Below are 25,995 nucleotides of genomic sequence, written 5' to 3' on the forward strand. Positions count from 1 at the left end.
AAGTATCCCTCATAAGGAATTTCCCTAGATAGAAGGTAAATTGAAAGGTGTGGTAAAGCAGGCTCACTTCCTTCATCCAGAGCCTGCCAGACGGCACCTATGTGTGAAGCTGAGCATTGCACACCTGCTCTGTTAGTGCCTGGGAGCTGCACAGGCAAAATGGGGAGGAAAGGAGCCAACTTTAAGTTTTTTAGGAAATTCCACAAGTTTCGGAGATCCAGGAGGAAGATCAGGAAAGTGTCATAAAGGCAAAGAAAATCATTGACTCCAATTCCCATCAGGTCGTATGCATCTTGTGTGTGTATCATACATAAGTACACGTTCACACACACACCCCAGCACCAACATTAGACACATCTAACTGATAATATGCCGTGATCCTGATATCTTAAGTCCCAGTTTGACAGACATTTTTAATGGTCTATTAAAGATTTTTTTTCCATTACAGTATATTTCTGATCTTATGGTTGAAGTCAGTGGAAAAATAAGGTTCCTTGGCAGCTAATTATATTGAAGTATTTTGCCAGGTGAGGTCTATGCCTTGCTGTAATAATCATGGGTACTATTTGCACAGAAACCACGTATTCTCTTTGTTCTCTGTACTGTTGGGATGGCTGTGTGTGTGTGTGTGTGTGTGTGTGTGTGTATGTGTATGTGTGTGGAACAGAGGGAATTCTACACATTTCTGAGAAATTCACTGTAAACTCTCATAGCTGTGCATTTGCAGAGGAGCGCTTTGTTTTCATGGTATAGAAAATCTGTTACCCTTGCCCTAGAAGATCTTATGATCTAAGGTAGAATCATTTATGTTTATCTTATAACATAGAGATTAATGTATGATACTACATTTTTCTTTTGTTTTTTGTTTTTCTCCCATTGTATGTCAATTTGCCAGTTCCAGTGTTTGAGCCATTTGGGCAGTTCCTGTGTGGAAGCCTGCTGTACTATAGGGTGAACCTGCCATTTGACCTGCCCTTTTTCTCCAGAGGCCTGGTCACACTAGATGCAGCATTCTATTCCCTGGCCTGTCTCTCCCTGATATACATGTGTGGGCCTTGGACCTGTTGGCCCATTGGTGGCTTCTGAGTTCTTCCCTGAAGGGTTATCCTGTTTCAAGCCCTACATGTGCATGTTTTCAAGACATGGGTCGCTTCAAACTGGGTTTTCAAGAAGTCATAGCTTTGAGACTTGACAGTGATACTTAGGGAGGGAGGAGTTCCTCCATCCCATTCTCTTCATTTGGAGGAGAGCCTGCCTTGGAAACACGGAATGCTGGGAATTTCAAATGTCTAGATTAGCCTAGAAGCAGGCTAATCGAGCTTGGGAATCGAGCAAGATGAGAGAAAAGCATTAGGGTTTTTATCCTGACCATAAGGGATGTAGTAGTTGACCTTAGAATCCAGGGTAGGGCAGCTGTTTGGAATGGCTACCCATGCCAGCAGGTGGGGCTTTAGGGGACATGGCCATCATATGACACATGTCACAGTTCCCTTCTACCCCCTTCTCTTGCTATTTCTGTGTCTCAAAATTTCACATTCTCCTGTACTATAAATTAATCTGGATTTATGGCCTAGTCATGGAGAGTCTAGGTTGGATCTAAAGCAGCAACAGGCAGTTGTTTGTTTGTTTGTTTTAAATGTTTATTTATTTTTGGGACAGAGAGAGAGGGGGACAGAGGATCCCAAGTGGGCTCTGCTCTGACAGCAGCGACCCCCATGCAGGGCTTGAACTCATGAGATCATGACCTGAGCCGAAGTCTTGTGCTTAACCAACTGAACCACTCAGGCGCCGAAGACAGGCAGTTTATAAACTGAAAATTGCACCTGTCTCCCTGTGGTCTTCTTCCTGTCTAGATGCACCACTGGGAGCAGGGCAGTGGGTTCGGGGCTGTGTTGGATGGAAGGGCCTCCCCGTCAACTCGTGATTAGTTTGAACTGGCTTTGCCACTCCATGGTGGGGCAGGGGGAACCCTAAAACCTCTCATTTCTGAGCTCTGGTAAAAGGATCCCTGCTCTACACTACTGGCGATTTCTTACCACAGCCACGTGGGTAATCATTAACCGACAGACACACACTGCAACTTTGTTTTATGTATTATTAATAGAAAGATAACGAACTCTCAGGAGTTCGTCTTTCCTTCTCCAGATGTGCTGCTTGTGGATAAAAGCAGGAGTCACCCAGGCTGTAGCTAGTCTAGTAAATGTCACACCTCTTGTAGCCATAAGAGCTGGTGCAACTGTTTTTTCACGTGCAGGTTTTGAGGGCCTTCCTGTGTTTAAATTCTTGAAAGGCATTTTTCAAGAAAGCCTGGCCCAGAAGCCCTTAAGTTAGCCTTGCCATCTGACCCTGCTGCTGGAGGAAGGATCCCACATGAGATCCAGCAGGCTTGTGGTGCAAGTTCTCATCAACCCTTTCAGGCCTAGATGCAGGAGAGAGGGGCTCTCTCTCCCCACACCCCACTCTCCTCCCTGCTTTTCTTTTTAACATATAAAGTGAGAAATACATTTTAGTTAGGTTATCTTTCTATTAACAACACATAAAACGAAGTTACAGTGTGTGTATGGCGGTTAATGATTACCAACGTGGCTGTGGTAGGAAATGGCCTGTAGTGCAGAGCAGGGATCCTTTACTGGAGCTTAGAAATGAAAGGTTTTAGGGTCCCCCCCCACCGCCCATGGAGCGGCAAAGCCAGTCAGAGCCAGAGCCAGGAATTGGATTCAGGAACCCAGACTGCAAACTAGAATTTCATGGTCTCTGACTGGGGCTGTTGGTCTGGATCTGGTGTAGACAGAGGTGTGCCAGAGGTGTCCCCTGCCTGGGGATAGTGTGTGAGCGCCCTTTGTCTTCTCTCTGGTCAGTTTCCCGCGCGGCCTGTGATCCTTGGAAGGAAAGCGGTGATGTGTCGGACAGTGGCAGCAGCACCACCAGCGGGCACTGGAGCGCGAGCAGTGGCATTTCTACGCCCTCACCTCCCCACCCCCAGGCCAGCCCCAAGTATTTGGGGGATGCCTTTGGTTCTCCCCAAACTGATAACGGATTTGAGACCGATCTGGATGCTTTCCTGTTGGATGAACCAGCTCCACGCAAAAGAAAGGTATGTGATGTGGTGTGGGGCTGACGTCAGCTTGGGGCTGGCTTTGGAGGGTATGGGGGGCCCCCCAGGTCCTGGGTGTTCTCAGGCTCCATCCCATTTCAGTTTTCCTTTGTTCCTCTGTTCCGTCATGATATCCCCAGGAGCCCACTCCTCCTCTTTTATGCTTGTTCCTTTTCACCTCTGCCCTGATCCCTGCCCTCATTGCTGCTCTCACATAGGGCCTGTGTGTAAGGGCCTCTGGCAGGGTCTTACCCACAGCACGAAGCATTGGTGTTGGCAGTGGGACCGAATCCTGGGACCAGGCTCTCTGCCCCTGCCTGTCAGTTTCTCTGGTCCCAGGGAATCCCTTCCCTAGAGCCTTTTGTTGGCTTGTGTTTGAAGGCAGCTCAAGTCTTCACTGGATGAGGGTGAGGAGCGGGGAGGGGAGGGGCACATCCCGAAGCTCCCATCTTCCTTTCTCCTAGAACTCTGTGAAGGTGATGTACAAGTGCCTGTGGCCAAACTGTGGCAAAGTTCTGCGCTCAATTGTGGGCATCAAACGACACGTCAAAGCCCTCCACCTGGGGTAGGTATCAAGCCCGGGGCATCTTTGCCTAGAGACCCACTCGGGTGTTCCTCCAGCCTGCCACCCACAGCCAAGAATGGTTCTGAGAAAACGATTTGCTGAGAATACCACCTGGTGCCTATCCCCGACCCCTGTGTCTGGCAAAATAGCCTGTTGGAAAGAGATCCGTGCTTGGAAGGGAAGACCCTCTTCTCATGATGAATGATGACGCCATTCATGGGGAAGGAGCGCCGCCCATCCTGTGGACGTGTCTTCCTGCCTCACTGTAGGGGGCAAGATGTTTGAATTCTGGGTAGAAATTGGGTAATTTGACGACACCTCATTGCGGGTTCTGCACCTGCTTCCCCTCAGGGAGCTGGGCTCCATTAGCTCTGACTCCCCGGAGCCAGAGCTGCTCAGGGAGGTGGAAGATGACCCCCCAGCCCTCTCCCTTGTGGAGAGAGCATGACCACAGGTGGGTGGGGACCGGAGGGATCCCGGGGCAGAGCCAGATGACTGTTGCAGGAAGAGAGACACGTTCTGTGAGAGGAGGAGCCTGAGGTGCCAGGAAAAACCGTGTTCAAGCACATAATCCTCTATGACGCCTTCTGGCGTCCCAGGACAGGGCCTTCTGGATGTTCTCGCGGGCTCCTTCCCTGACTTATGGGGTGGGCCTGGGCAAGTGCTCTTCCCTCTTCTGCCATGCGTTTCCCAAGGCAACTTGTTCCTGACCCTCACTGCATCTCCTTCCCTCACAGAGACACTGTGGACTCTGACCAGTTCAAGCGGGAGGAGGATTTCTACTACACAGAGGTGCAGATGAAGGAGGAAGCTGCCGCTGGTGCCCCCACAGCTGACCCAGCCCCAACCCCCAGCATGACCAGCCCGCCCCTTGCTCTCCTCCCACCACCTCCTCCCAAAACCCAGTCCTCAGGCCCAGAACACCCTGGCCTGGAGTCTTATCTGCCCTCTGGTGCTCTCAGCAAGTCAGCTCCTGGCTCCTTCTGGCACATTCAGGCCGACCATGCATACCAGGTATGAGGCTGGGGCACATTGGGAGCTCAGCTGTGTGGCCGTAAAGGATGTTTGGTGTCTGACATGTCACTGGCCAGCCTGATCACAGGCCACTGACCACCCTGACCGAAGGCTGAGCCCTTTGGCTAAATTGCTGATCTCTAGCTTCTATAAAGAGGGAAAGAAAAATGGCTTCACACTCAACAAATATGGGAATTCCAGAGTTCTGCATCAGTGGCTGTCATGAGTAGTCACTAGAATCTGGCTGAATCCCTGAGTAACCAGGTGGATGGATTTGGACTGGGGAATCGTTACATCACTGGTTATAAAAGTGGATGGAATAGTGCAGTTGGGTTGCCCAGAGTAAATCTGTAACTTCTCTAAAATTGTGTTACATTAACAAACAATCCAGCACCCTTTGTTTTGAATACCTACCGTGTGTCAAACATTGGGCTAAACTTTTTAAATAGAATAAGACATAGTCCCCAACCAACCTTGTGAAATGCATGGTTTAGCTGGAGAGAGAAATGAATATGTAAGTTTGATTAAGTACAATGAGTGGTCAAAGTACCTTACGAGAGGCATGAGAAATTGCTGTGGGCACAGGAAGAATCACGCTGTTATGCCCACGTAGCTGGGAAAGTTGTCATGGAGGGGGTTACATGTAGGATGGTCCACATAGGTACTCTGAACACACAGTTTGCTTTCTGGCATTTTTTTCCTTAAAATCCTTTTATGCCTTCAGCTTGGTTTTATCAGACTCTAGGGTGATTTACATGTTAGTAATTAAGAAGCAGTGCTCTCAGTCAGACAGCCTTCACAAAATGAGCCAGCTCTCCTTCTCATTAGAACGAGTGGCTGCCTGGTTAGTTTATGTTTGGCCAACTTCAGGAGGCCCTTTGGGCAGCTGGCTGACCCTGCAAGTTGGGACCTACAGAGGGCAGCTGCATCCAGGAGAGTGTTGCTGCTTCCCAGTGGTTGCCTGGGGACGTCATATACTTGGTGCAGCAACACCACCTGTGCTCAGAAGGGTTTGGACTGCTTCGGGGAACTGCCTGTAGCATGTTCTTGGTAGGTGAGCCAGCTGAGAAGCTAATCCACTGTGATGATTCAGTCATGGGGCTGGCCTGAAGACCAGCTCTCAGAGAAGGGATCCAGCAAACAACTGGAGCCAGGGACTAAGGAGGGTATCAGAGTTGGGCTCGCTCTGCCGGGAGCAGAGTATTCGTGTGCACCCCCGTCTTTTCCTCTTGGAGGCCCATGCTCTGTGGCGGACCGTGAAGTCGCAGGGAACATGGGCGGACTTGCTAGCTGCCTGACTGGGCTCCAGGCTGACCTGCTCTCGTCTCTGGCAGGCTCTGCCATCTTTCCAGATTCCTGTGTCGCCACACATCTACACCAGTATTAGCTGGGCTGCTGCCCCCTCCACGGCCTCCTCCCTCTCTCCGGTGAGTGTGCCTATCTCTGAACCCGTGGGCCCCCCTGGGGGTAAGCGTCCGCATGTTACCAGTGCTGGATGCCATCTCCCTGCACTTGCCTCCAGTGCCCAAACTTCCTGAAGGCCCCCATACACTCTCCCCCTTTCTTGCCCTCCCTAGTGGGTCACAGCCCTCCTAGGAGGTGCAAGGAGTGTGTCTGCAGAGGAGAAGCCAGATAAAGCAAGTTTACTGCCTAGGAAGTCACCAGGCGGGTCTGCAGTCAGTGCCCTATTGAGCTCTGAGTGTGGGTGGGTGCTCGTTAAGGTTTCAGTGTGGAGAGAGAGGAGGGCAGAGAATATGGAGGAGGTGGGGAGGATGAGGGGAGGAGCATGAAAGAAGATGGGTGCTAGTGGGGGCACTGGGAGGACCGTGGCCTTAGGTGGCTTGCCTCTGAGCTAAAATAAATCAGATGTCCTTTTGAACCACCCATAGTGGTCGTGGTCTTAAATATCACCTACAGGAAGGCATCACACATTGTCAAACCTGGGTGCCTGAAGGTGGCTTTCAGGCAGCACAGTCCCTCCCTCGTCCCACATGTGGTAACTCCATCTAAACCTGCAGGGAGCAGCCCACCAGGAGGCCAGGTCAAGAGCCTCCCCTGTTCAGGGCACTCACTCTTTCCAAAATGTGGTTTAAAGGCCTGTCCCTCACTCTGCAGCCTTTTCTCCCTACCTGGCCCCTGCTCACCTGTGCCTGGAATATCTTACCAGGGAAGGCCTCCTGCCCTCCTGCCACAAAGAGGGGCTTGGCGGGTGTGGCTGACTTTCCGGTGGGATGGTTGTCTCTCCTTTTGCTTCTGCCCTCATGCCCTTGGCCTGTGCTTACGGCCTCTCTCTCTCCCCATGGCCAGGTCCGGAGCAGGTCACTAAGCTTCAGCGAGCCCCAGCAGCCTCCACCTGCAATGAAATCCCACCTGATTGTTACTTCTCCACCCCGGGCCCAGAGCAGCGCCAGGTGAGACAGTTTGCTCCGTGGCCTCCCTTCTGGCTTCTGTCCTCACTGTCCCCACTATAAGTGTGGGTTCTGAGTCCACCAACCCTAGTCTCCTGGGTTAGTTCCCCCAGGGTGGCTGGGGGTGAGGGGGTGGGGGTGGATGCAGGGGAGGGTAGATGCAGGGGCGGAGGCCTTTGCTCCTCTGGCCCCTTGGCTCTTGCCCTTCCAGCCTCTGCTGGTTTGCTCAGCCTCTCGCCTGGCCACTGTCCAGGTCTGCAGCCACCACTGCGTGTCTGTATCCTCTTTACTCTTTTTTGCCAGGAAAGCCCGTGGGGAGGCTAAGAAGTGCCGCAAAGTGTATGGCATTGAGCACCGGGACCAGTGGTGCACGGCCTGCCGCTGGAAGAAGGCCTGCCAGCGCTTCCTGGACTGAACCCGCCCTGCCACCGGCTCATCCTCCCTGCTCCCTGCCCCCACCGGCAGCCAGACCGCGAAAGACAGACGCGTCCCACGCCCTCTGCAGAGACCTAAACGATAAAGAGTGGACATTGGGAGTTTGGGTTCTATTGGCTAAGGTTTAATACGTAAAACATTTCCCCCCTCCCTTTTGGGAACATTTGAGTTTTTAAAAGAAGAAAGGAAAATACTCCCCCCGCACCCCTAAAATAGGAGAGAGCCGAAACTGACCAAGGGTATTCTGCAGTGAACCAGAGACCAAAGAATTAATTACCCTCTCTTTCCCACGTCTCTGTCTAGGGGATTAGTTTGCATGTATCAAAAGAAGGAACAGCTCATTCTGTTTTCCTGCTGAGTTGGTGAATTCTTTGCTTTCTCAACTCTTCCAGAAGGGACTGTGAGCAAGATGAATTTACTTTTCTTAAAAAAAAAAAAAAAAAAAAAAAAGAAAAAAAGTTTCTGGCTGATGACTCCGAGAGCAGGACCTGCTGTGGTTGGTGGGGGGATAGTGGGGGTATCTGTGCACTTTTTAAGGTGCAGCCAGCCCCTCTTCTCCACCCGAATCCAGGAGAAGGGAGAGCCTGTCCTCACCGAGCAGCTTCTATGGAAGTAAAAGGAAAACCCTTTCTTGATGACAACTGTTTGAATCTGGGTTCTCTCTGAAGTTGGGTTGCATCCCAACAAGTATTGTATGGCTTCTTCTTAAAGCCCAGACTAATAGGTTTTTAAAGACTGTCCCCAAATAGCTGAGCCAAAAGGCTATACGAATTCACTTTTTGAAATGTGGCAGTTAAACACTACCTTGATCATTCTTTCCTCTGTTCCTTGAGGAAACATTGGAGGGTTTTAGTGTTCGTGAAAGCCCTCTGCTGTTACCTGAGTGAATAAACTCCCTCTTGATGTTCCTCCCTCCAGTTATGGAGGTGACACCTTTAAAACACTTTGTTTTCTTTTCCCAGTGTATTCAGAAGCCTTTTATCTGATTCAAGTTCCCTTTCATTTGGGTGAGAGACCCCACCCCCACCCCTGTGCAGGTTCCTTTGTCTCTGGCTTTACCTGGGATTTTCCCATTCCCTCCGAAGGCTGCAGTTGGGGCTGGCGTGGGGGATGGAGAGAAAAATAAAAAAAGGAGAGAGAAAGGTAAGTGGCAGCTTGCCCCCATGTTGGAGCGCGAGTTGGCAGGTTCCCGAGTTTTAGGTTGGGTCAGAGGGCCTGGGAGAATGTGATAGGACAGGACTCTGCCATCAATGCAGGAGGTCTCTGGAATTTTATCAGTGTTGGTCCAGTTCCTGAGATGGGAGGGTCAGTTTGATGTGGTGTGACCTTCTCAGAGGTATCTGCTGAGCACCATTTCTTGCCTGCAGGTGGGAGGGGGAAAGTTAACTCTGAAGAACTCTCTGGAGGAGGGGTTGGGTTAGCAGCTCCTAGTGCTTTAGCCCTCGTTTCTGGAGGCCTGAAGAACTGAGAGCAGCCTGGATTGCATTGCTTGGGAAGTAAATATGCAAAACTATTCTTGTTGATGAGGGAGATGTGGACGGGGAGCTTGGGGCCCTGCCGATCAGTGCTTAACTAGGACCAGACAAGCTGAGACCTCAAGGGAGGGCATGTTTTGTTTTGGGGCTCCCCTTTCTTTTAAGCCTGACTTGTTTGGGAGTCCGTCAGGCCGGCATGAGCATGGCCACTCGGTGCCCAGCTGTCTGGGGTCCCAGTACTGCACTTATATCCCTGAGGTCGGGGGCTCGAGAATCCCACCAGACCACCTATCCTGGGGCTGGGCAGCAGCGTCCGTCCCCTGGCTGTAACCAGGCCATCCTCTCTTACTCCCAGGTGGAGATACTGGCCTACTGAGGATCCTTTGGCCACTGCATGTGGGACTTGTGCAGGTGCTTGTCAATCTGTGACACACAGAGTATTAGAAAACCCGCCAACCTTAGAAGCATGGTGTTGTGAAGGGTGATAGTGACCCGGGTTTGGTGATGGAGGGAAAGACACTCATTCATAGGTGTCTTTGGTGGTAATGGGGTATATTTTTATAACTTAGTAAAAAAAAATGTGGAATCTGTCCCTAAAGCTAGAAACCAGGCCAGCAAGAGGTGGCCCAGTGTCCTTCTTCCTGTCCCTTCTGCCGCCCTGAGAATTAAAAGCTGATGGCAGGTTGTGGATTGTCCTGACTGCTCACTTCCCTCGTTCATCTTCAGATCTTCTTGGTGAGGGGAGGGAGCTTCTGAGACGTGAGGACTCTGCCCAGCAGCGTCCTCCCCTCTCTTAATCAGGCTCTTGTTGAGTCTTGTCTTCAGAAAAGCTGTTTTCATTTTTCCCCTCAGTTTGGACCGTGTCGATATAACTGGACAGCAAGACTTCCTCTAAGTGAGGTAGGCTTCTCATGTCCTTGGTACACAGGGCAGAAAAGGAAGAGGAGAAACAAGAAATGGATGAAACAGTTTAAAAACTGAGGTGGCTTTTTTTTTTTTTAATGTTTTATTTTGGTGCAGCTTTCCCCTATCTGTATTTGCTCCTCTCTCCTTTTCCATGGTGATGGCCTCCTCTAGCCTCTGCCCTCTCACTCCATCTTGTGGCTGTTGTGTTCTTGACATGTGGTCTGTCCTTGGGGTTGCCCCATTTGTTCTTCTCGGAGGGTGGGGGTGGCTTGTGAACTGATCAGCAATTTTGCCTGTTCTCTACATCTTTGTGTCTCTCCCTGCTTCCCAGCCCACCTGGGCAGCAGAATCTGATAGGTCAGGTGCCACAGGAGTGCATTTGAAACTAACAGGACTGATTTTTGAAAGAAGTGATGTTGGGAAACCCATTTATTCCAGGGATGTTGACCCTATTCAAAGTATTTCTTGGAATTTACCTTTGGAGTCTGTGGTGCCTGCTTGGAATAGCCTTAATGATACTAAATCTGTACCTAGGCTCATTCAGTGCGGAGTCTGGTGAATGATGTCTGTGGTCAAGTGAGATCACAGGCGCAAAGCTCATGGATGGACCAGTGAGGAAAATAGCTTGGATTTATGTGGTTCTTAAGCTGGCTGTGAAAGCAGGTTTGTAATTTCAGAGAGCGTTTTGAGTGATAGCCACATTGTGATTCTAAGCCTATAGCTTGACTCCTTGGAGGACATTATTAATTTGGATGTGGAAACTCTGATTTGTTTGAAGAAATCTGTCCTGTTACTTTCTGGACCTCCCAGGTTCTGACTTTACCAGGGGCCAAAAAGAAAAAAAAAAAAATAAGAAAGAAAAAAAAAGAAAAGAAAAGAAAAAAAAAAAAAAACAAAACAAAGGAAAAAAGGAGAGAGAGAAGAGGGAGATAAATCCCATCTGTGAATTTGTCTTATTGGCGCCTTTTCCCCCAGCTGTCTTCCAAGTATTATTTTTACTGTTAAAAATTTTTTTAAAAAAATGTGAAATGTAATGTTTTTACAGCAACAATATGAAATATATTTTATAAGGAATAAAATGGTACATTGTCTGATTTAATGTGTGCCTGTCCCTCTACCCCTTCCCCCTACAAAGGATAAGATTACTGTTGTTCTTGGGTGTTAAACAAATGGTGGCATGTGGGCAAAGCGTACACATTCATTCATTCATTCATTAGCTTATAATAACGATAGGGACCAGGGTCCAGGCCAAGTGCATACATGAATAACCAAGTGCTGACCTAAATAATGCAATGAGAGAGTTACTACTACTATTCCCATTTTACAGATGAGAAGAGGGAAGCACAGAAGTCAAATAACTTACCCCAGGTCATAAACTGTGAAATAACGGCACTAAGATTGTAATCCAGGTAGGAACCATTTTATATACTGCTTGTATTGACAGTGGGGAGCGTGTTCTTGGCTATATCCCTGAGTTGGTTGAGGAGTTGGCAAATGACTTAGGAAAAAATAAGTCCTTTTCTGCTTATGGGATGGGTTCTGACTTCAGGGAACAATACGGGACACTCCCCGAGTTCTTTGATTCCACGTACTGTGATGGCCCAAATGGCTAGTTAAAAGCTGGCCTACGTGGGAAGCAGAGAGCAAACTCCCATCCTTGTGCACTGGGGCTGCTTTAAGCAATTTTAGCTTCCAGGACCATAGGCGTCTCTGGGAGCAGGATCTGGAGACCCCTAAAAGGCCCTGATGGTGAGAGTGGTGTGCCCCTAGACCCAGGGGCTGGATTACATCACTCAAGCCCAGCAGCATGTAAAGCTGGTATGGGGGTGGCCATTTTCCTTACCTCGTGGTAGAGCACAGGGCTTCTTTTGCCCCGTTTTCCCTTGTCCCCTGCCTCCCAAGAAAAGTCCCAGTAGAATCTATTGCTCCACTGCCGTTTGCCCAAGCTCCTCTACATCACTTGTGACTCTGGGCTACATATTCTCAATTTGTACTTCCCAGGCTCACCTTTATGGCTGCATGCACAGACTCCCTAACTTTCCAGCTTCTAGTTGGGTTTGACCCACAGGTGACAGACTGGGGTTTGAAGGGCTGGAGGACAGAGAAATTGGGGGATTGCATCACCTAGCCCTTCCTGCAGCGTCTGAATGGCTAAGGTTCCCTACTGAGAGCTCAGCAGGGCTCTCCAGTTCCCCAGCAGAGCTCCTTACCCTCCTGACTGATTTCCCATCACCCAGTATACACTCTAGACATTTGAGTCTCCTCAATTGCCCTGTCTGGGTGCACCATATGTTTCTTCGCCTGACAGTTACACCTTGACATGTTTCGTGTTAAATTGGAGATAAACATGACATCAGTGAGTTCATCTAGGCTCTGCCCTTTTCCTCATGTCTTAATCCAGTGGTCTCAAAACAGCAAGATCTGCATCACTTGGAACTTGTTAAAAATGCAAATTCCTTCTGAGTCAGAAACTGGGGGTGGATTCTGTGTCTCCACCAGCAACCCGCCCCAACGATGATGTTGACAGGCACCCGGAGGTTCTGAGCACCCTGCCTCTCCCCTCCCCGCTCATTCATTCATGCACTTGCTAGAGATTCAGTGCAGTCGGAGTGTTTATGCTCCGTGTTCTTGCCCGTTGTGCTTTATATAAAGCAGAGCCATGTGCTTTTTGCTTCTCCTTCCCAAGAGAGGCAGTGCTGATGGTGTGTTTGGAGTCTGGGCTTCTCAGACTCCTCAGACGTACATACAGCCAACCGACTTATTAACTGTTTGCTGAGTAGAAGTTTAATGGAGAAATATCTGTTTAAAACAATCAGCCAGAAAGAACAGCTCTTTTACAAACAAGTTATGGCAGTGACAAGTCAAAACCCCGGGTTTGATTTCCTGTTCCTTTGCCCCACCCCTGGAAGAGGAAAGAGGGAAATGAGAAGGAAAGATGGGGCTGTCAATATGTTAGCTGGAGGAATTACAAAAATACACTCTGATGTAGCAACAAGATTATCATGAAACATGCCATGGGGGCGGGGTGGGGGAGTGGGGAGGGAAAGACAGACTGGGAGGGTCTCCACCCTGGGGTGGAGACCTGGAGGCCAAGCTTGCCTCAGTGTCTTGGGGAAGAAGGAATCCCGATTCCCAGCCGGCAGGTCTGGGGCTGGAGACATGCTGTTTTGGGGATCACCCGGACACCTGGGGAGACAGAAATGATTAAAATGGCAAACTCAGTAGTTTTCCTGACCTTTCAATCCTATTTGTCCTGGTGACTGAGCAATAGAAGGGAGGCAATAAAAAGCTTATCAATGGAATAAATAGCCACTAAAACAGCAAGTAGGGTTCCCTAACTTCTATACACCTTGAGTCTACCGGTAGGACTCACAGAATAAAGAGGAGGTCTGTGGGCTGGGACTTGAAAGGCATAACATAGGCCCCATGCCCAGAAACAGCTCTCTTGTCCCTAGTATTTGGAATCCATATGTAGTAATTCAATTCATTTCTTGAGGCTAAATAGTGTTCTCATTTATGGCTCTTTAAACCAAGTTTCACTAATTCCTCACCATGAATGAATCTGCTCACTTTCCACTGTCTACAACGGTTAGGGCATGGGGGCATAAGACATAGTAGTGTGGGGACAGGGAAAATGATGGTAAGTAGATACCCCTTTTCGCAGTTCTGTCTAGGACTGGACCGCCATGTCCCTCTTTCCGAACACATCATTACGCATTCTAAATAGGGCTCTTTATCCTATTTCGGTGTTAGGTGGCCCTACTTCCTCTAACCTTCTAAGTATAGATTAGTATTGGATATCTCAGAAGTCCAGAACAGCCCTGGCAACAGGATCCCCCAAGATGGAGAAATCTCAGGCATGTGTAGGGCTGGCTGGACTACGTGTAGGTGAGTGAAGACAAGGTTTAAGCTGCCTGTTGTGGACTCATAAGTACGTATCCATATTGGAACTCAGCTACCATGAATGTGTGCAAGAAGGAAATTCAGAGATCGTTACAGTAAGAGGAAGGAGAACAATCAATAATACCCAACATGAACTGGTTAACGTTTCCAATGGTTCCATCAAGAACTTTGTATCTTGGGGCGCCTGGGTGGCGCAGTCGGTTAAGCGTCCGACTTCAGCCAGGTCACGATCTCGCGGTCCGTGAGTTCGAGCCCCGCGTCAGGCTCTGGGCTGATGGCTCGGAGCCTGGAGCCTGTTTCCGATTCTGTGTCTCTCTCTCTCTCTGCCCCTCCCCCGTTCATGCTCTGTGTCTCTCTGTCCCAAAAATAAATAAACGTTGAAAAAAAAAAAAAAAAAAATTTAAAAAAAAAAAGAACTTTGTATCTTGAGCAAAGCAGCAGACAGAGGCTAGTTGCCAGTTATGTTTCAGTGCCTCTCAGCGGGAAGCTTAATAGAAAATTAGGAAAATCAGTTGCCTGAATAGGGGCTGAAATCATTTCTTTTTGTTCTGTTTTTAAATAAGTTGATTCCTGCTAATGTAATTGATTTTAAACTGTCTTTAGGTAAAGAAAACGGTTGTGGTTCAGAATTAGACAAGAGCCTCAGTGTCCCTTAAGAGCCACTTTAAAGAAGAATAAATGTCTGAGATTTGAAAGAATTCAATCCATGCCACTTCTGAAGGATATACTGAGTTAGGTAATGTGCAAATATGGCTTAGGAAGAAATACGGTGTTGGTTAAGGATCCAAGAGTATGACTTCAAAAATGGCGTGGGTTAATTCAGGGCCTTCGGAAATTAGTCATTCTGCTAAAATATACAGGGCAGGCTTCTCCTCACAACTTAATACATATGTCTGTATTTGGCAATAGGCCTGTTGCAAACCAGATTACCTGCAAGGAGCTATGTGGGCTGCCTCCATGCTGAAGTGTGGGTGCCAAAGATTAACATTTGTATTAATATACTTTGAATGAAGATTATTAACATTTATTTACTTTTGAGAGACAGAGAAGGAATGGGAGAGGGGGACAGAGAGAGGGAGACACAGAATCTGGAGCAGGCTCCAGGCTCTGAGCTGTCAGTACAGAGCCCAACATGGGGCTCTAACTCAGAAACCGTGAGATCACGACCTGAACTCAAGTTGGACGCTTAACCGACTGAGCCACCCAGGCGCCCCATTTGAATCAAGATTATTAATGATCTGCCTACCTTTGACATACGGGAAGCAAAACAAAACAGCACATATAGACATTTTTTTTGTTTTATGCTTCTGAGTCAGGGAGGACCCCCCCCCCCCCACTTGGGTAATGTTTGGGGAATGTTTTTGACCAACTGGTTAATTCTTTCCATTAGGGCAAGTTTCTAGACTGTTAGAGAAGAGGTATGAGGCTCTGAAGATAATCAGAATCCCAAATATGAATTAAGGCACATATGCTTGATGGGTGGGATTTTCTTAGATTTTCAGAAAATTCCACTGTGCTAGTTTCCTATGCTATTCAAAGTTATGTACAGGTTGATGGGCTGAGGAAAGTGGAGTTTGTAATGACTGGGCAATAAACTAGGGTTTTTGATGTTTATTATCTGATATGTATTTTAGTACCTGTATAAGCATTCCCATGGGAGTAATGGCCAGGACGGAGAGAGGAATAAAAGCAAGCAAGCAAACAAAATAAAACAAAAATGGCCTCTGGGAAGAAAGTGAGGAAAGATGATGATCTCTTAGTCTCTGTTCTAAAACTACTGGGTCAGTTGGGCCAAATCCTCAAAGGCTTGCTCAGTAATGATGCCATTGACATCAACAAATCAGTCCATCTCTGGCAAGGTGGCAGTATGGACAGATGGCAAGTGGAAGAAAGAAAAGCAGAAAGTGTAACTCCTGGTCCTAACAAGAACTCCTTGATGGGGGAGAGTGGGAAAGTGTAGTGCTTTCTGTGGAATCCAGGCACCTTGAGATACAGGGGGTAGAGGAGGAGATAGCTAAGCTGTCTCTGAAGGTGAAATAGCAACAGCACAGCCACAGAAATCAGGCAGTGGATAGCTAAAGGTAGGTTTAGCTATTGGTTCTTAGAGATAGTCTCTGAGGAAAGGTGAATTGAATGGTTGTTATGGCAACCGGATAGGAGGATTGGTCCACTTAACTGTCCCCATAGTAACTGAGCTGCTGGAGAGCTATAGAGGAATTAGTTATCTTAACATGCTACTATTATCCCCATGGTAACCAATCTCTAAATGGCAGTGGTCAGCCTTAAGGAGTAATCCCAAGAAAATCTTTGCTCCCTAGAGAAAGGGTGGGTAGGAGGCAGGGAGGTGAATTGACTTCCCCTGCCTCCCAGAGGCTGAACACCTTGAGGTGGTGTAGGGTGTGTGTATGTGGCTGGGGGCTAATGTGCTTCCAGGCCCAGGAGGAAGGCTAAGACAGTTGGGTATATAAGGTTTCCTTTGGCCCCCAGCTCATTCGTGCCCAACTCACTCATGGGTTGAAGTGGATGGTGCAGCTGGGAGGGGCTCCCCTTCCGGCTACACATTACCATTCTGATGCAGAGTGCGCCGGCGCTGGCTGGACTGCAAGCTCAGGACCAGGTACTGCCTCATGAACTCACTGAACCGCTTCTGGTTGGCCAACTTCCGGGCCGACTTCCGGGCCCCAGTGAAGCCCCCAAACCTCTTTTGCAGCTGCTTCTGCTCCATTTCTCCAGTCTCATCCATGCCGGGCTCTGTCCCTTTCTGGGCTTGGATTAGGCTCCTGATGCGAGGCATTCGCTTCAGTTGTATCTCGGAGGAGGCGCTTGGCTGGTAAAGGGCAGCTGCCACGTGCTCTGGGTCAGCAGGGCTGAGCTGCCAGGAGCCCCTGGCCATGACCTTGGTGCATGGAGTCCAGAGAGGGCTGCTGAAGACCTTCCCTTCACACTCAAGGATGCACACCTGCAAAGACAGAGGTGGGAGAAGGGAGGAGGATCAGGAATGCCTATTATATTAGTCCAAAGAAATAGTCTTTTTCTTTTTTTTTAATGTTTATTCATTTTTGAGAGACAGAGAGCATGAGTGGGAGGCAGAGAGAGAGAGAGAGAGAGAGGAGAGAGGAGAGAGAAAGAGAGAGAGAGAGAGAGAGAGAGAGAGAGAGAGAGAGAGAGAATCCTAAGCAGGCTCCAGGTTCTGCACTGTCAGCACAAAGCCCGATGTGGGACTTAAACCCATGAACTGTGAAATCATGACCTGAGCCGAAGTCGGACGCTTAACTGACTGAGCCACCCAGGTGTGCCAGTAGTCTTTTTATTGTATACGAAATTTACATCGATACCAATACAAATGCTTCAGAAGCATCTCTTTATTAAGTCACCATTCAGTAGTTACTTAGGTTCACAGAATTTCCAAGTTATAAAGAAACAGAAAACGATCTGGCCAAGCTCTGTCATGTCACAAAGGAAGAAACCTGGGACTCAAAGAGGTGAGATTAATTTGTCCCAGGTGACACAGAAAGTTAATGCAGAATGAGTGCCCCAAACTACACACAGAGCCCTCGTTGAGTTTTTGAAGCCAAACACAACTCATGGCACCCATAAAGAAGAATTTTATTTTATTCTCTTTTTGGGCTTGAGAGAGGTTGGATTGGCTTAAGAAATTGGGGATGTCAAAGCATGTGCTGAAATCTGCAAGGCTATTTTAAGGCCACCGTGTTAAGATGAACCCTGGTGTTGTTCATTTTTTATCCCACATACTCTAGTTATACTATCTGTGCATCAGCTCTAGAGAATGAGGGTCAAGACCCTTTGAGATGAAGGTAGGTTGGGCAATTGGGTTCCAGGTGGGGAAGAGGGGCCATCAGATGCAATCCTTTAGACTTGCCAGGCCCCTGGGAACTTCGGGCACTACTCTGTCTCTCCAGGTGTCTCCCACTTCTACTCTAGACCAACAGCTTGACCGTGCTGTTTCCACGTCCCTCCTAACTGATCCTGGCCTTGGCCTTGCCTCCCACATTCCTGTCTCTGATTGGGTCTTCTGGAAGCGTCTACCTCAAATTTTTCTTACTGTTTGCTGTTTTGGCTTCACCTCGAATGCTTCTCTGTGAAAATCCCACTGCAACTTCTCTTTGGACAGCTACAGGACATCAGAAGACTGGTGTGTGTGCCCAGTACCCCCTATCTGGGGAGCAAAACCCTCGCCCCGGTGTTCAGAGAGGCATAGATGCCAATACGAGCAAGGTTTCCAACCTGACCCCTAACCAAGGAGTGAGATGTGCATATCACAGACCTTACGGCCATTCCACCAAACCCTAGAAAATGTCTCCTCCAATCCTACCTCTCTCGCAACCCCTTGCCACCCCTGACCCTGACTCTCTTTTGTCCTCACCAGGCTTCTCCAAGATGTGGTCTACACTCATGCTTCTATCTCAGCATCTTCAATTTTTTTCTCATGTCCTTGAAATCTGCTTCCCACCCTCATCTTCCACTAACTGCCTTCTTCAGGACCACCAGTGAATTCTGGTCACCAGATCCAATTAGCCCTCATTCTCTCTGACTTTGCAGCATTTGGCAATGTGCACCACACCCTCCCCCAAATTCTCTGACATTGCACTCACCTCTCAGACTATGCACCTTCTTCCTGTGTTCTATCTTTAAGATTCTTTCTTCTCATCTCTATAATCTACCTCTTGGTGACTGTTCATTTCTGTGATCATGGTCATTTCATCTAGAGCATCCCAGGTTTATATGTCCAGCATCTGATATCTATCGAACTCCAGACACTTCTCTGATCCCTGTCTGGTATCTCCACCAAAGTGTCTGACTAGCACTTAAAACACAATTTGTAAAGAATGAAGCCTACCTTCCCTTCTGGGGTAGAGACTGCCAATGCGCATTGGATACCTTTACTAACAGGACACTTGTCCTGCCCAAGGCCACATGTATGTTTCTCAGTCTCCTTTGTAGCCAGAGGTGGCCAATGACATATAAATGGCAGTGACCAAGTGAGGCTTCTGAGGAAAGTAGGGGGCTGACTTATCAGAGAAAAGCATCCTTTTTTAATCTTCTTCTTCCCCTTCTTCCAGCCTCCTGCTTAGAATGTGGACATTTTGGCTGGTGCTCCACTGGCCATCTTGAAGCCATGAGGTGACTCAGGGTATGGAAGCCATGTGAGGGTGGCAGCCATATACAGATAAAGCAGAAAGGGAAGGAGTCTGGGACATGGGTGATGTGGAGGAGCTACACAATACCAACCCTGTATTGTCCACCTCCCAACTTCTGCATAGGGAATCAAATCTCTGTCCTTTTTGAGCCACTGTTACTTTATGTCCTCTTACTAGCAGGTGGATTTAATCATCCAGTATTACTTTTAATCATCCAATAGACTTTCACTACCCTAAGTCTGCCCTTCTGCTTGGTCTGGGTGTGAATCAAAATCATCTCAACTTTAAAAATATTTTTTAAATGTTTATTTTTGAGAGGGGAGGAAGGGGAGGGACAGAGAGAGGGAGACACAGAATCTGAAGCAGGCTCCAGGCTCTGAGTTGTGCTCTGTCAGCACAGAGCCCTATGCAGGGCTCAAACTCATGAACTGCAAGATCCTGACCTGAGCTGAAGTTGGACGCCCAACCGACAGCCTCCTAGGTACCCCCAAATCATCTCAACTTTAAAAAAGACAGAATTCAAAAGCCAGTTAAATTCCTGAGGAATAGCACTGGCATTTAAAACTTAACTTTTACAGGGGCGCCTGGGTGGCTCAGTCGGTTGAGTGTCCGACTTTGGCTCAGGTCATGATCTTACCGTACATGAGTTCAAGCCTCATGTCAGGCTCTGTGCTGACAGCTCAGAGCCTGGAGCCTGCTTCAGATTCTGTGTCTCCCTCTCTCTCTGCCCCTCCCCCACTCACACTCTGTGTGTCTCTCTCTATCAAAAATAAATAAACATTTAAAAAAAAACTTAACTTTTACAAAGCTCAGGTAATTCTGATATCTGCCTGGGTTTGGAAACCACTGACGTAGTCCATGTTTGCATGTTATGATGAGATTCGGTAATGTGTCCAAAACTATACTGTTAGACAACGTATCACCTGAACAAGAAACCAAATGTCTTGAGTTCCAGCCCAGGAGCTCTGTGTGCTTGCAATACAAATTGGTGGAAATTAATGCAAGAGTAAGGATCTTGTGAGACCAAAGGTAACGTTCTAATGGGAAAATTGCTCATTTTCTGTTGGGTCAGAGTAGGGAAAGAGACAGTATCCAGTGGGAGTGCCACTCCTCTTCACTGATAAGGTTTCCAAGGTGCACCCTTTGCCAAGCCCTCCCCCACAGCCCCCTGCTAGCCATAGGTGGTGACAAGGATCCCTGTTGATACACAAGTCGTGGGCTTTCTGAGCATGTCTTTGCCATTTAGATTTTCCTCAGAGATGCTGACAGAACGAATATCATCAGTGCCAACTTTTTCACACCCACAATGTCACTGGGTATGAAAGAATGATAGACAACTTCCATAGGTAGGGATAGCAGAGTTTAAAACAATGGTACCTGCAAACTTGAGTGTTCTTTAAGAATTGCTACTGGTTTGTTAGAATCCAAAATCTTTTTTTTTTAAATGTTTTTATTTATTTTTGAAAGAGAGAGAGACAGAGTGTGAGCAGGGGAGGGGCAGAGAGAGAGAGACACAGAATCCAAAGCAGGCTCCCGGATCTGAGCTGTCAGCACAGGGTCTGATGTGGTGCTTGAACTCGTGAACTGTGAAGTCATGACCTGAGCCCAACTCATGAACTACGAGATCATGACCTGAACTGAAGTCAGACACTTAACCAACTGAGCCATCCAGGTGCCCCTAGAATGTAAATTCTTAAACTACACCCCTGGAGACACTGATTAGTAAGCCAAGGGTGGGGCCCAAGAATCTGTGTTTTTAACAAACACTCAGGTGATTTGGAGGCTGGACTGTGAGAAATCCTGCTTTGGAACTTGTTCTGAGGAAGGTGTCATCATGGAAGTGGTCAGAGTCTCCTTCAGAGAAAGGGTTACTGGGGTCTGTATTTAGCCTGCTCCTGAAATATTTTGAATAAAACTAGGTAGAACCAATTTGTAGGATGTTCTTTGAGATCAAAATCCTATTGGGTTATTACTGTATAGCAGTGGGTGTCTCTGGGGACAATTTTGTCCCCAGGAGCTATTTGACAATGTCTGGAGACATTTTTGGTTGTCATATGGTGGGTGGGGGTGGGGGAGATGCTACTGCTATCCCATGAGTAGAGGTCAGGGATGCTGGTAGACATCCTACAGGACAGCCCCACATGACAAATAATTCTCCAACTTAAAATGTCCACAGTGGTGAGTCTGAGGAATCCTACCTTCCAGGATAAAAGGGAAAGCATGAATAGTATTGGCAAAGCCAGCAGAAGTGTCAAATTTTGGCACCAACAAGGACTTTGAGCAGACTTGGTCCAATCCTCACAGTATAGGAGCCCCAAATGCTTTTTGAACTGTTCTGTGCCTTCAGTTTACAACAACAGGTGGAGGTTGTTAAACCTAGAGGCTATTAGATCTTCTGTGAGCCCCTGGGTTGCTAAGCCCAGATGGTAATTAGATTGTGTGTCAATCAGAGAAAATGCAATTCTATGATCAAACCAGATGCATAGGTTGTACAGAGACTCAACATACTGTTAGATGCATTAGGTACTAACAAAATCATCTCAACTCTTGATTTAGGAGAAGGTTTGGGGCAAATGTGGAGGATCCAAATTCACAACAGCATTTGTGGCGCCAGATGGGCATATGAGCTTAATGCCTAACACTCTGGTCTAAGGGACCCACCAGCCTCTTTCCAGAGATTGGATAATGGCCTCTTAAGTGAGCTGGACACATTTTCGCAGCCCACACTGATGACATTTCTATATTAAGCCAGAGTGTGGATGAGCATCTGGAAAGTTTCAGACTGGTGCCAAATTGATCTGTAAAGCTGGGTTTGTGGGGAAACTGAGCAAAGGGCCATTTGGACATCTGAGATCAAACATTAGGGAAATAGGCACATGAGCCCACTGGAAGGAAACGAGGAAGCTCATTGATATTGTCAAGCGTCTGCCACTAAAGAATCAAATCGCCTCTGACCAAGAGACATTTGGGAGCTATTTGTTTTAGGAGGTTGTTGTAGAATATCTGAGGGCTAACACGAATTGGCAAGCAGATGAATAGTGCAAAAGAAAAACATGCTAGGAACTCTTACTGCAAATTAACTAGGAAGAGTTTTTGTGTAATGAAGATACAAAGCACTACGAGAAGTTAGTTTCTTTTTCTATTAATCAAGTTCCAGGGAGTTTTAGATAAATTTCCCCAGACCTTGAGGGTTACTTTCTCCTTTGTCTCTAAAACAACTCAGCGAATCTTGTTTTTTCTACTTTAGCTGAGGGGGTAAGTGCCATTCATAATTAGGTGGAAGGAGCCCAAGATATTGCAATGGGTTTGAGTGTATGAGTCATTTACTGACCAAAATTATAGTCTAACAAAAAGCCAGCCATACTTGGACCATTGACCTGGAATGAGAAATGCAGAACTTCTTGATAAAACCAAGAACTTAGGGGGTCCTAGGAATCGCTCAGTAATACATAACTTAGTGGAGGGATTGGGAAGGTGACCCTTGCTGAAATATCTAAGTTCCCCCCACCCCCCATAATTCACAGAGTGGAAAAAGGTTGCAAGATTTGGAAGTGAGGTGTGGTTGCCAACATTCTAGGCATTTCATCAAACGTTTAAAAATAGGTTAAAAGTGAATACAAACTAGAGGCAAAACAGCCAGGCAGTCAGGTCCTCTGAAGGTCAGCAGGCACTTTGAAGCATTTATCCCTCAACCATGAGGCTGTAACTGGCCATATTTTAACTTGTTTCAAAGAAGTATCTAACAGCGTTTTCAGGACCCCAGAGATTTAAGATGCTATGGAGGAATGAAAACAAATTCTTTAATGGCTTTGAAAGACACCAGTGTGAAAACGCGGCAGCGTCTGCAGTGGATGGACCTATTAGGAGACTAAGGGTCTTGCAATTTTACAGTTTCCATGGGACATGTTTATTGAGTACTGCTCTGTGCCATGCTCAGTGCTGCATGCTGGGGATACCCAGGACAATCAGAAGAGGAAGCTCACACGTTATGGTGAGAGAGTAGCAGATACGGATAACTGTTAGAAGACAAAGGAGTGAGGGGCTGGCTCTCTTGGGGGCAGGTGGAGAATCAGCACAGTGTTCTCACAGGTGAAATTTAATCTGAGTTGTTTTTTTTTTTTTAATTTTTTTTTTCAACGTTTATTTATTTTTGGGACAGAGAGAGACAGAGCATGAACAGGGGAGGGGCAGAGAGAGAGGGAGACACAGAATCGGAAATAGGCTCCAGGCTCTGAGCCATCAGCCCAGAGCCTGACGCGGGGCTCGAACTCACGGACTGTGAGATTGTGACCCGGCTGAAGTGGGACGCTTAACCGACTGCGCCACCCAGGCGCCCCAATCTGAGTTTTGAAGTAGGGGTATTGGATTAAGATGAAGGGAGAGGCATGTGCCAGATGGTGGGGCAAGTTCCTGAAGCCTTAGCAAGGCCGGGAAGGGGAAGTGGGATTTCCCAGGAACTATGAAAAGTGATTGAGCCTAGCAGAGAGGAGGTGAGGCGTGTACCTTTGGGAGTCCCCTACAGCCTGGGGAGAACTGAAGCCTGGGGTCCAGGGATGGCATCTCAGAAGGAGAGAGTATGGGGAGGAAAGAATTCCTGAATCTTGATCACTTAGGTTTAGAGGGTGGGGAGGGGAACAGGAACCCACCAGGAGGTAATAAAAAATGGAATGGGGAAGAGAACTAGGCGAGTTCACCGAGTTGACTGGGAGAGGGCAGGGAGGAGGAAACCTGCAAATTGGCTCCAGACATCTGAGAGAGCAGATAAGAAGTGATGCAGCCCAAAGGGGTGAGGGCTGCAAGTGTAGATTACTCTCTGGGTGTACAGATATCTGTTCAAGTCCTAATGCTTTCTTTGATGGGGGAAAACAAAGCATTGCCATGAAAGCTGGAGATTCCAGCGTTGTGCATAACTTTCAGTCTTGTCTAGGCTGCAGATGGAGAATTTAGCAGTGTGGAGATGATCAGATTATTGCTTAATCAACTCATCATTGGTTTACATGTAAACCAAGTTGGCCGCTCTCCTTACTAAGACTAGGGCAAAGTGTTTTTTTAGATGAGCTTTTAAGCCTCTCTGGGCTGCACGGAAAAAGCCTGTGGGCCTTCTGTGTTCCAGCCAAACTCAGCTTTTCTCAGTTCCGTAAATGCCACTTCCCTCTGGCACAGGCATTTGAACGTGTACTCCCCACTCTCTCTATCACCTGGGACCCTCTCTCTGCCTCTTCGCTCCCATTCTTTAGGTTTCCTTAGAGACTTCAGTTCCTTCAAGAGTCCTGTCTGTCCTTCTAGTCTGGGTTGGGGTCCACTGTCTGTGCTTCCCCAGCATCCAGTAGTTAAGCCCTCTTGAAGGGATTGTGGGATCTTCTCTCCCACTGGTTGCAGACTCCATCCATCTGCTTCCTGGCCCTTTGGCCTGGCCCTGTGCTCAGCATACAGAAAACCAAAATGGATGAATGAGGACGGGCCAACTTTGGATGGGTCATCTGGGGATGCTCTTCATGATGCTGTAGAAACCCACTGAGCAGGCGAGGGAAGAGCTTGCTGTTTGGGTCTGTAGGGCCTGTGTCTGCTCATCATTAGTGAGCTAGCCCAATGTAAATATGTGTTCTATATTTGTACACTCGCCTTAAGGAGCAGTAGTTACTTTTGGTTGTTTTTAACGGTTGAGGAGTTTGAATTATGACATCTTTTGAAAGAAGTTTGACTACAAAGAAAAAATGATTGAGTTATATTGGATTTAATAGAGGAATAACTCTTTAGGCTGACATGAAAGCAGTTGAGAAAGCAGTTTATTTAAGGAAAAGAAATTTAATGCCAGATTAGAACCTCAAATTAAAAATTTAAAATATAGGGGCTCCTGGGTGGCTCAGTTGGTTAAGTGTTCAACTTCGGTTCCGGTCATGATCTCATGGCTTGTGAGTTTGAACCCCGCATCGGGCTCTGTGCTGACAACTCAATGCCTGGAGCCTGCTTCGGATTCCATGTCTCCCTCTCTCTCTGCCTCTCCCCCGCTTGCACTGTCTCTCTCTCTCTCTCTCTCTCTCTCACAAATAAATAAAACATTAAAAAAAAAACTAGAAAAACCAAAAACCAAAACAAAATTTAAAATATAAACAAAATTTAAAATATAAGAGAGCATTTGGGTATTCACTGTAGAATTATCTATAATATCAAAAATGGAGGGCAACGGACATGTTCAACAGGAGGGGAGTAGTTAAACAAATTATACTGTATTCCTAGAAAGAAAGAACTTAAAATCATGTTTAATAACATGAGGAAATTATCCTGGTATAATGTAGCAAGTGAAAAACTAGGACTCTTTCTTTGACAGGTGGGATTAAAGTAACGTTCTTCTGTTACACTTCTCTGAATTTGCCAAATTCTCTAAAGTGAGTATGCATTATTTAATAAGGGGAACAAAATGGCAGCACAGGCAGGTCTTTATTTGAAGTGGAAAAGGGGAAAGATGACAGAGTTTGCATTTAGAAGATGCTAAAGTCAGCCTCTGTTTCCTATCGACCACGTGGCACCAGGTGAGTCACATGCCCCCTGGGCAAGGCCTTAATTTCTCATTCTGGGTTGGAGGAAGGAGGGAGAAGAAGACGGAGGGCGGAGGGCGTTCCATGGCCTACCTCAAGGTTGAAGCTGTCAAGAGCTGGGCGGAGCTTCTCTCTGCAGGTCAGACAGTCCTTCTGGCAGCTGCTGGATACGCTGGAGAAGAGGCTGAGCAGCAGGAGGTCACAAAGCAGGATTTTCATGGTGCAGGGGCAGGAAGCAGGGGGCTAAAATACTAAAAGAAGTGAGGGTGCGCCGCAATTAGAACAGCCTTTCTGGGGGGGGTCTCACACAGGGGATGCCACCAGAGGGGACGGTGCCAGGCCCAAGATTCGCCTCCCAGGAGCGAGCGGGTTGTCAAGGATACAAGAGGCTTGCTCCTGCCGGCTAGGCCTACCGTTCATGCAGGGGTGAGTGTCTGGGATCCTAGGCGGAGCACCCCTGTGATTCCTGCCACCTAGCTGGCCTCGACGTGCACAAGCAC

At 47.6% G+C, this 25,995-nt stretch overlaps 2 protein-coding genes across 4 annotated transcripts in view; one reads left to right on the top strand and one right to left on the bottom strand.

The window, feature by feature from the left end:
- Positions 1-10,991, top strand: part of ZNF395 (zinc finger protein 395) — a 44,062-nt gene extending 33,071 nt beyond the window's left edge. For all 3 annotated transcript variants that reach the window (XM_047090942.1, XM_047090941.1, XM_047090940.1), the window contains 6 exons: positions 2,859-3,094; positions 3,559-3,659; positions 4,397-4,673; positions 6,008-6,100; positions 6,981-7,084; positions 7,385-10,991. In XM_047090942.1, coding sequence (XP_046946898.1) covers positions 2,859-3,094; positions 3,559-3,659; positions 4,397-4,673; positions 6,008-6,100; positions 6,981-7,084; positions 7,385-7,496 — 923 coding nt within the window. In that variant the 3' untranslated portion in view covers positions 7,497-10,991. The remainder of the gene's footprint in view (positions 1-2,858; positions 3,095-3,558; positions 3,660-4,396; positions 4,674-6,007; positions 6,101-6,980; positions 7,085-7,384) is intronic.
- A 5,363-nt stretch (positions 10,992-16,354) lies between these two features.
- PNOC (prepronociceptin) lies at positions 16,355-25,714 on the bottom strand. The gene is made up of 2 exons (XM_047090418.1): positions 25,589-25,714; positions 16,355-16,759 (listed from the first exon to the last, which is right to left on the bottom strand). Exons 1-2 carry the CDS (start codon positions 25,712-25,714, stop codon positions 16,355-16,357), a joined length of 531 nt encoding a protein of 176 aa, XP_046946374.1.
- Positions 25,715-25,995: the final 281 nt, after the last annotated feature.

This window comes from Lynx rufus, unplaced genomic scaffold, assembly GCF_022079265.1.
Source record: "Lynx rufus isolate CCGP_SWC_20201006 ecotype Redwood Valley unplaced genomic scaffold, mLynRuf1.p SCAF_3, whole genome shotgun sequence".
Classification (NCBI taxonomy): domain Eukaryota; kingdom Metazoa; phylum Chordata; class Mammalia; order Carnivora; family Felidae; genus Lynx; species Lynx rufus.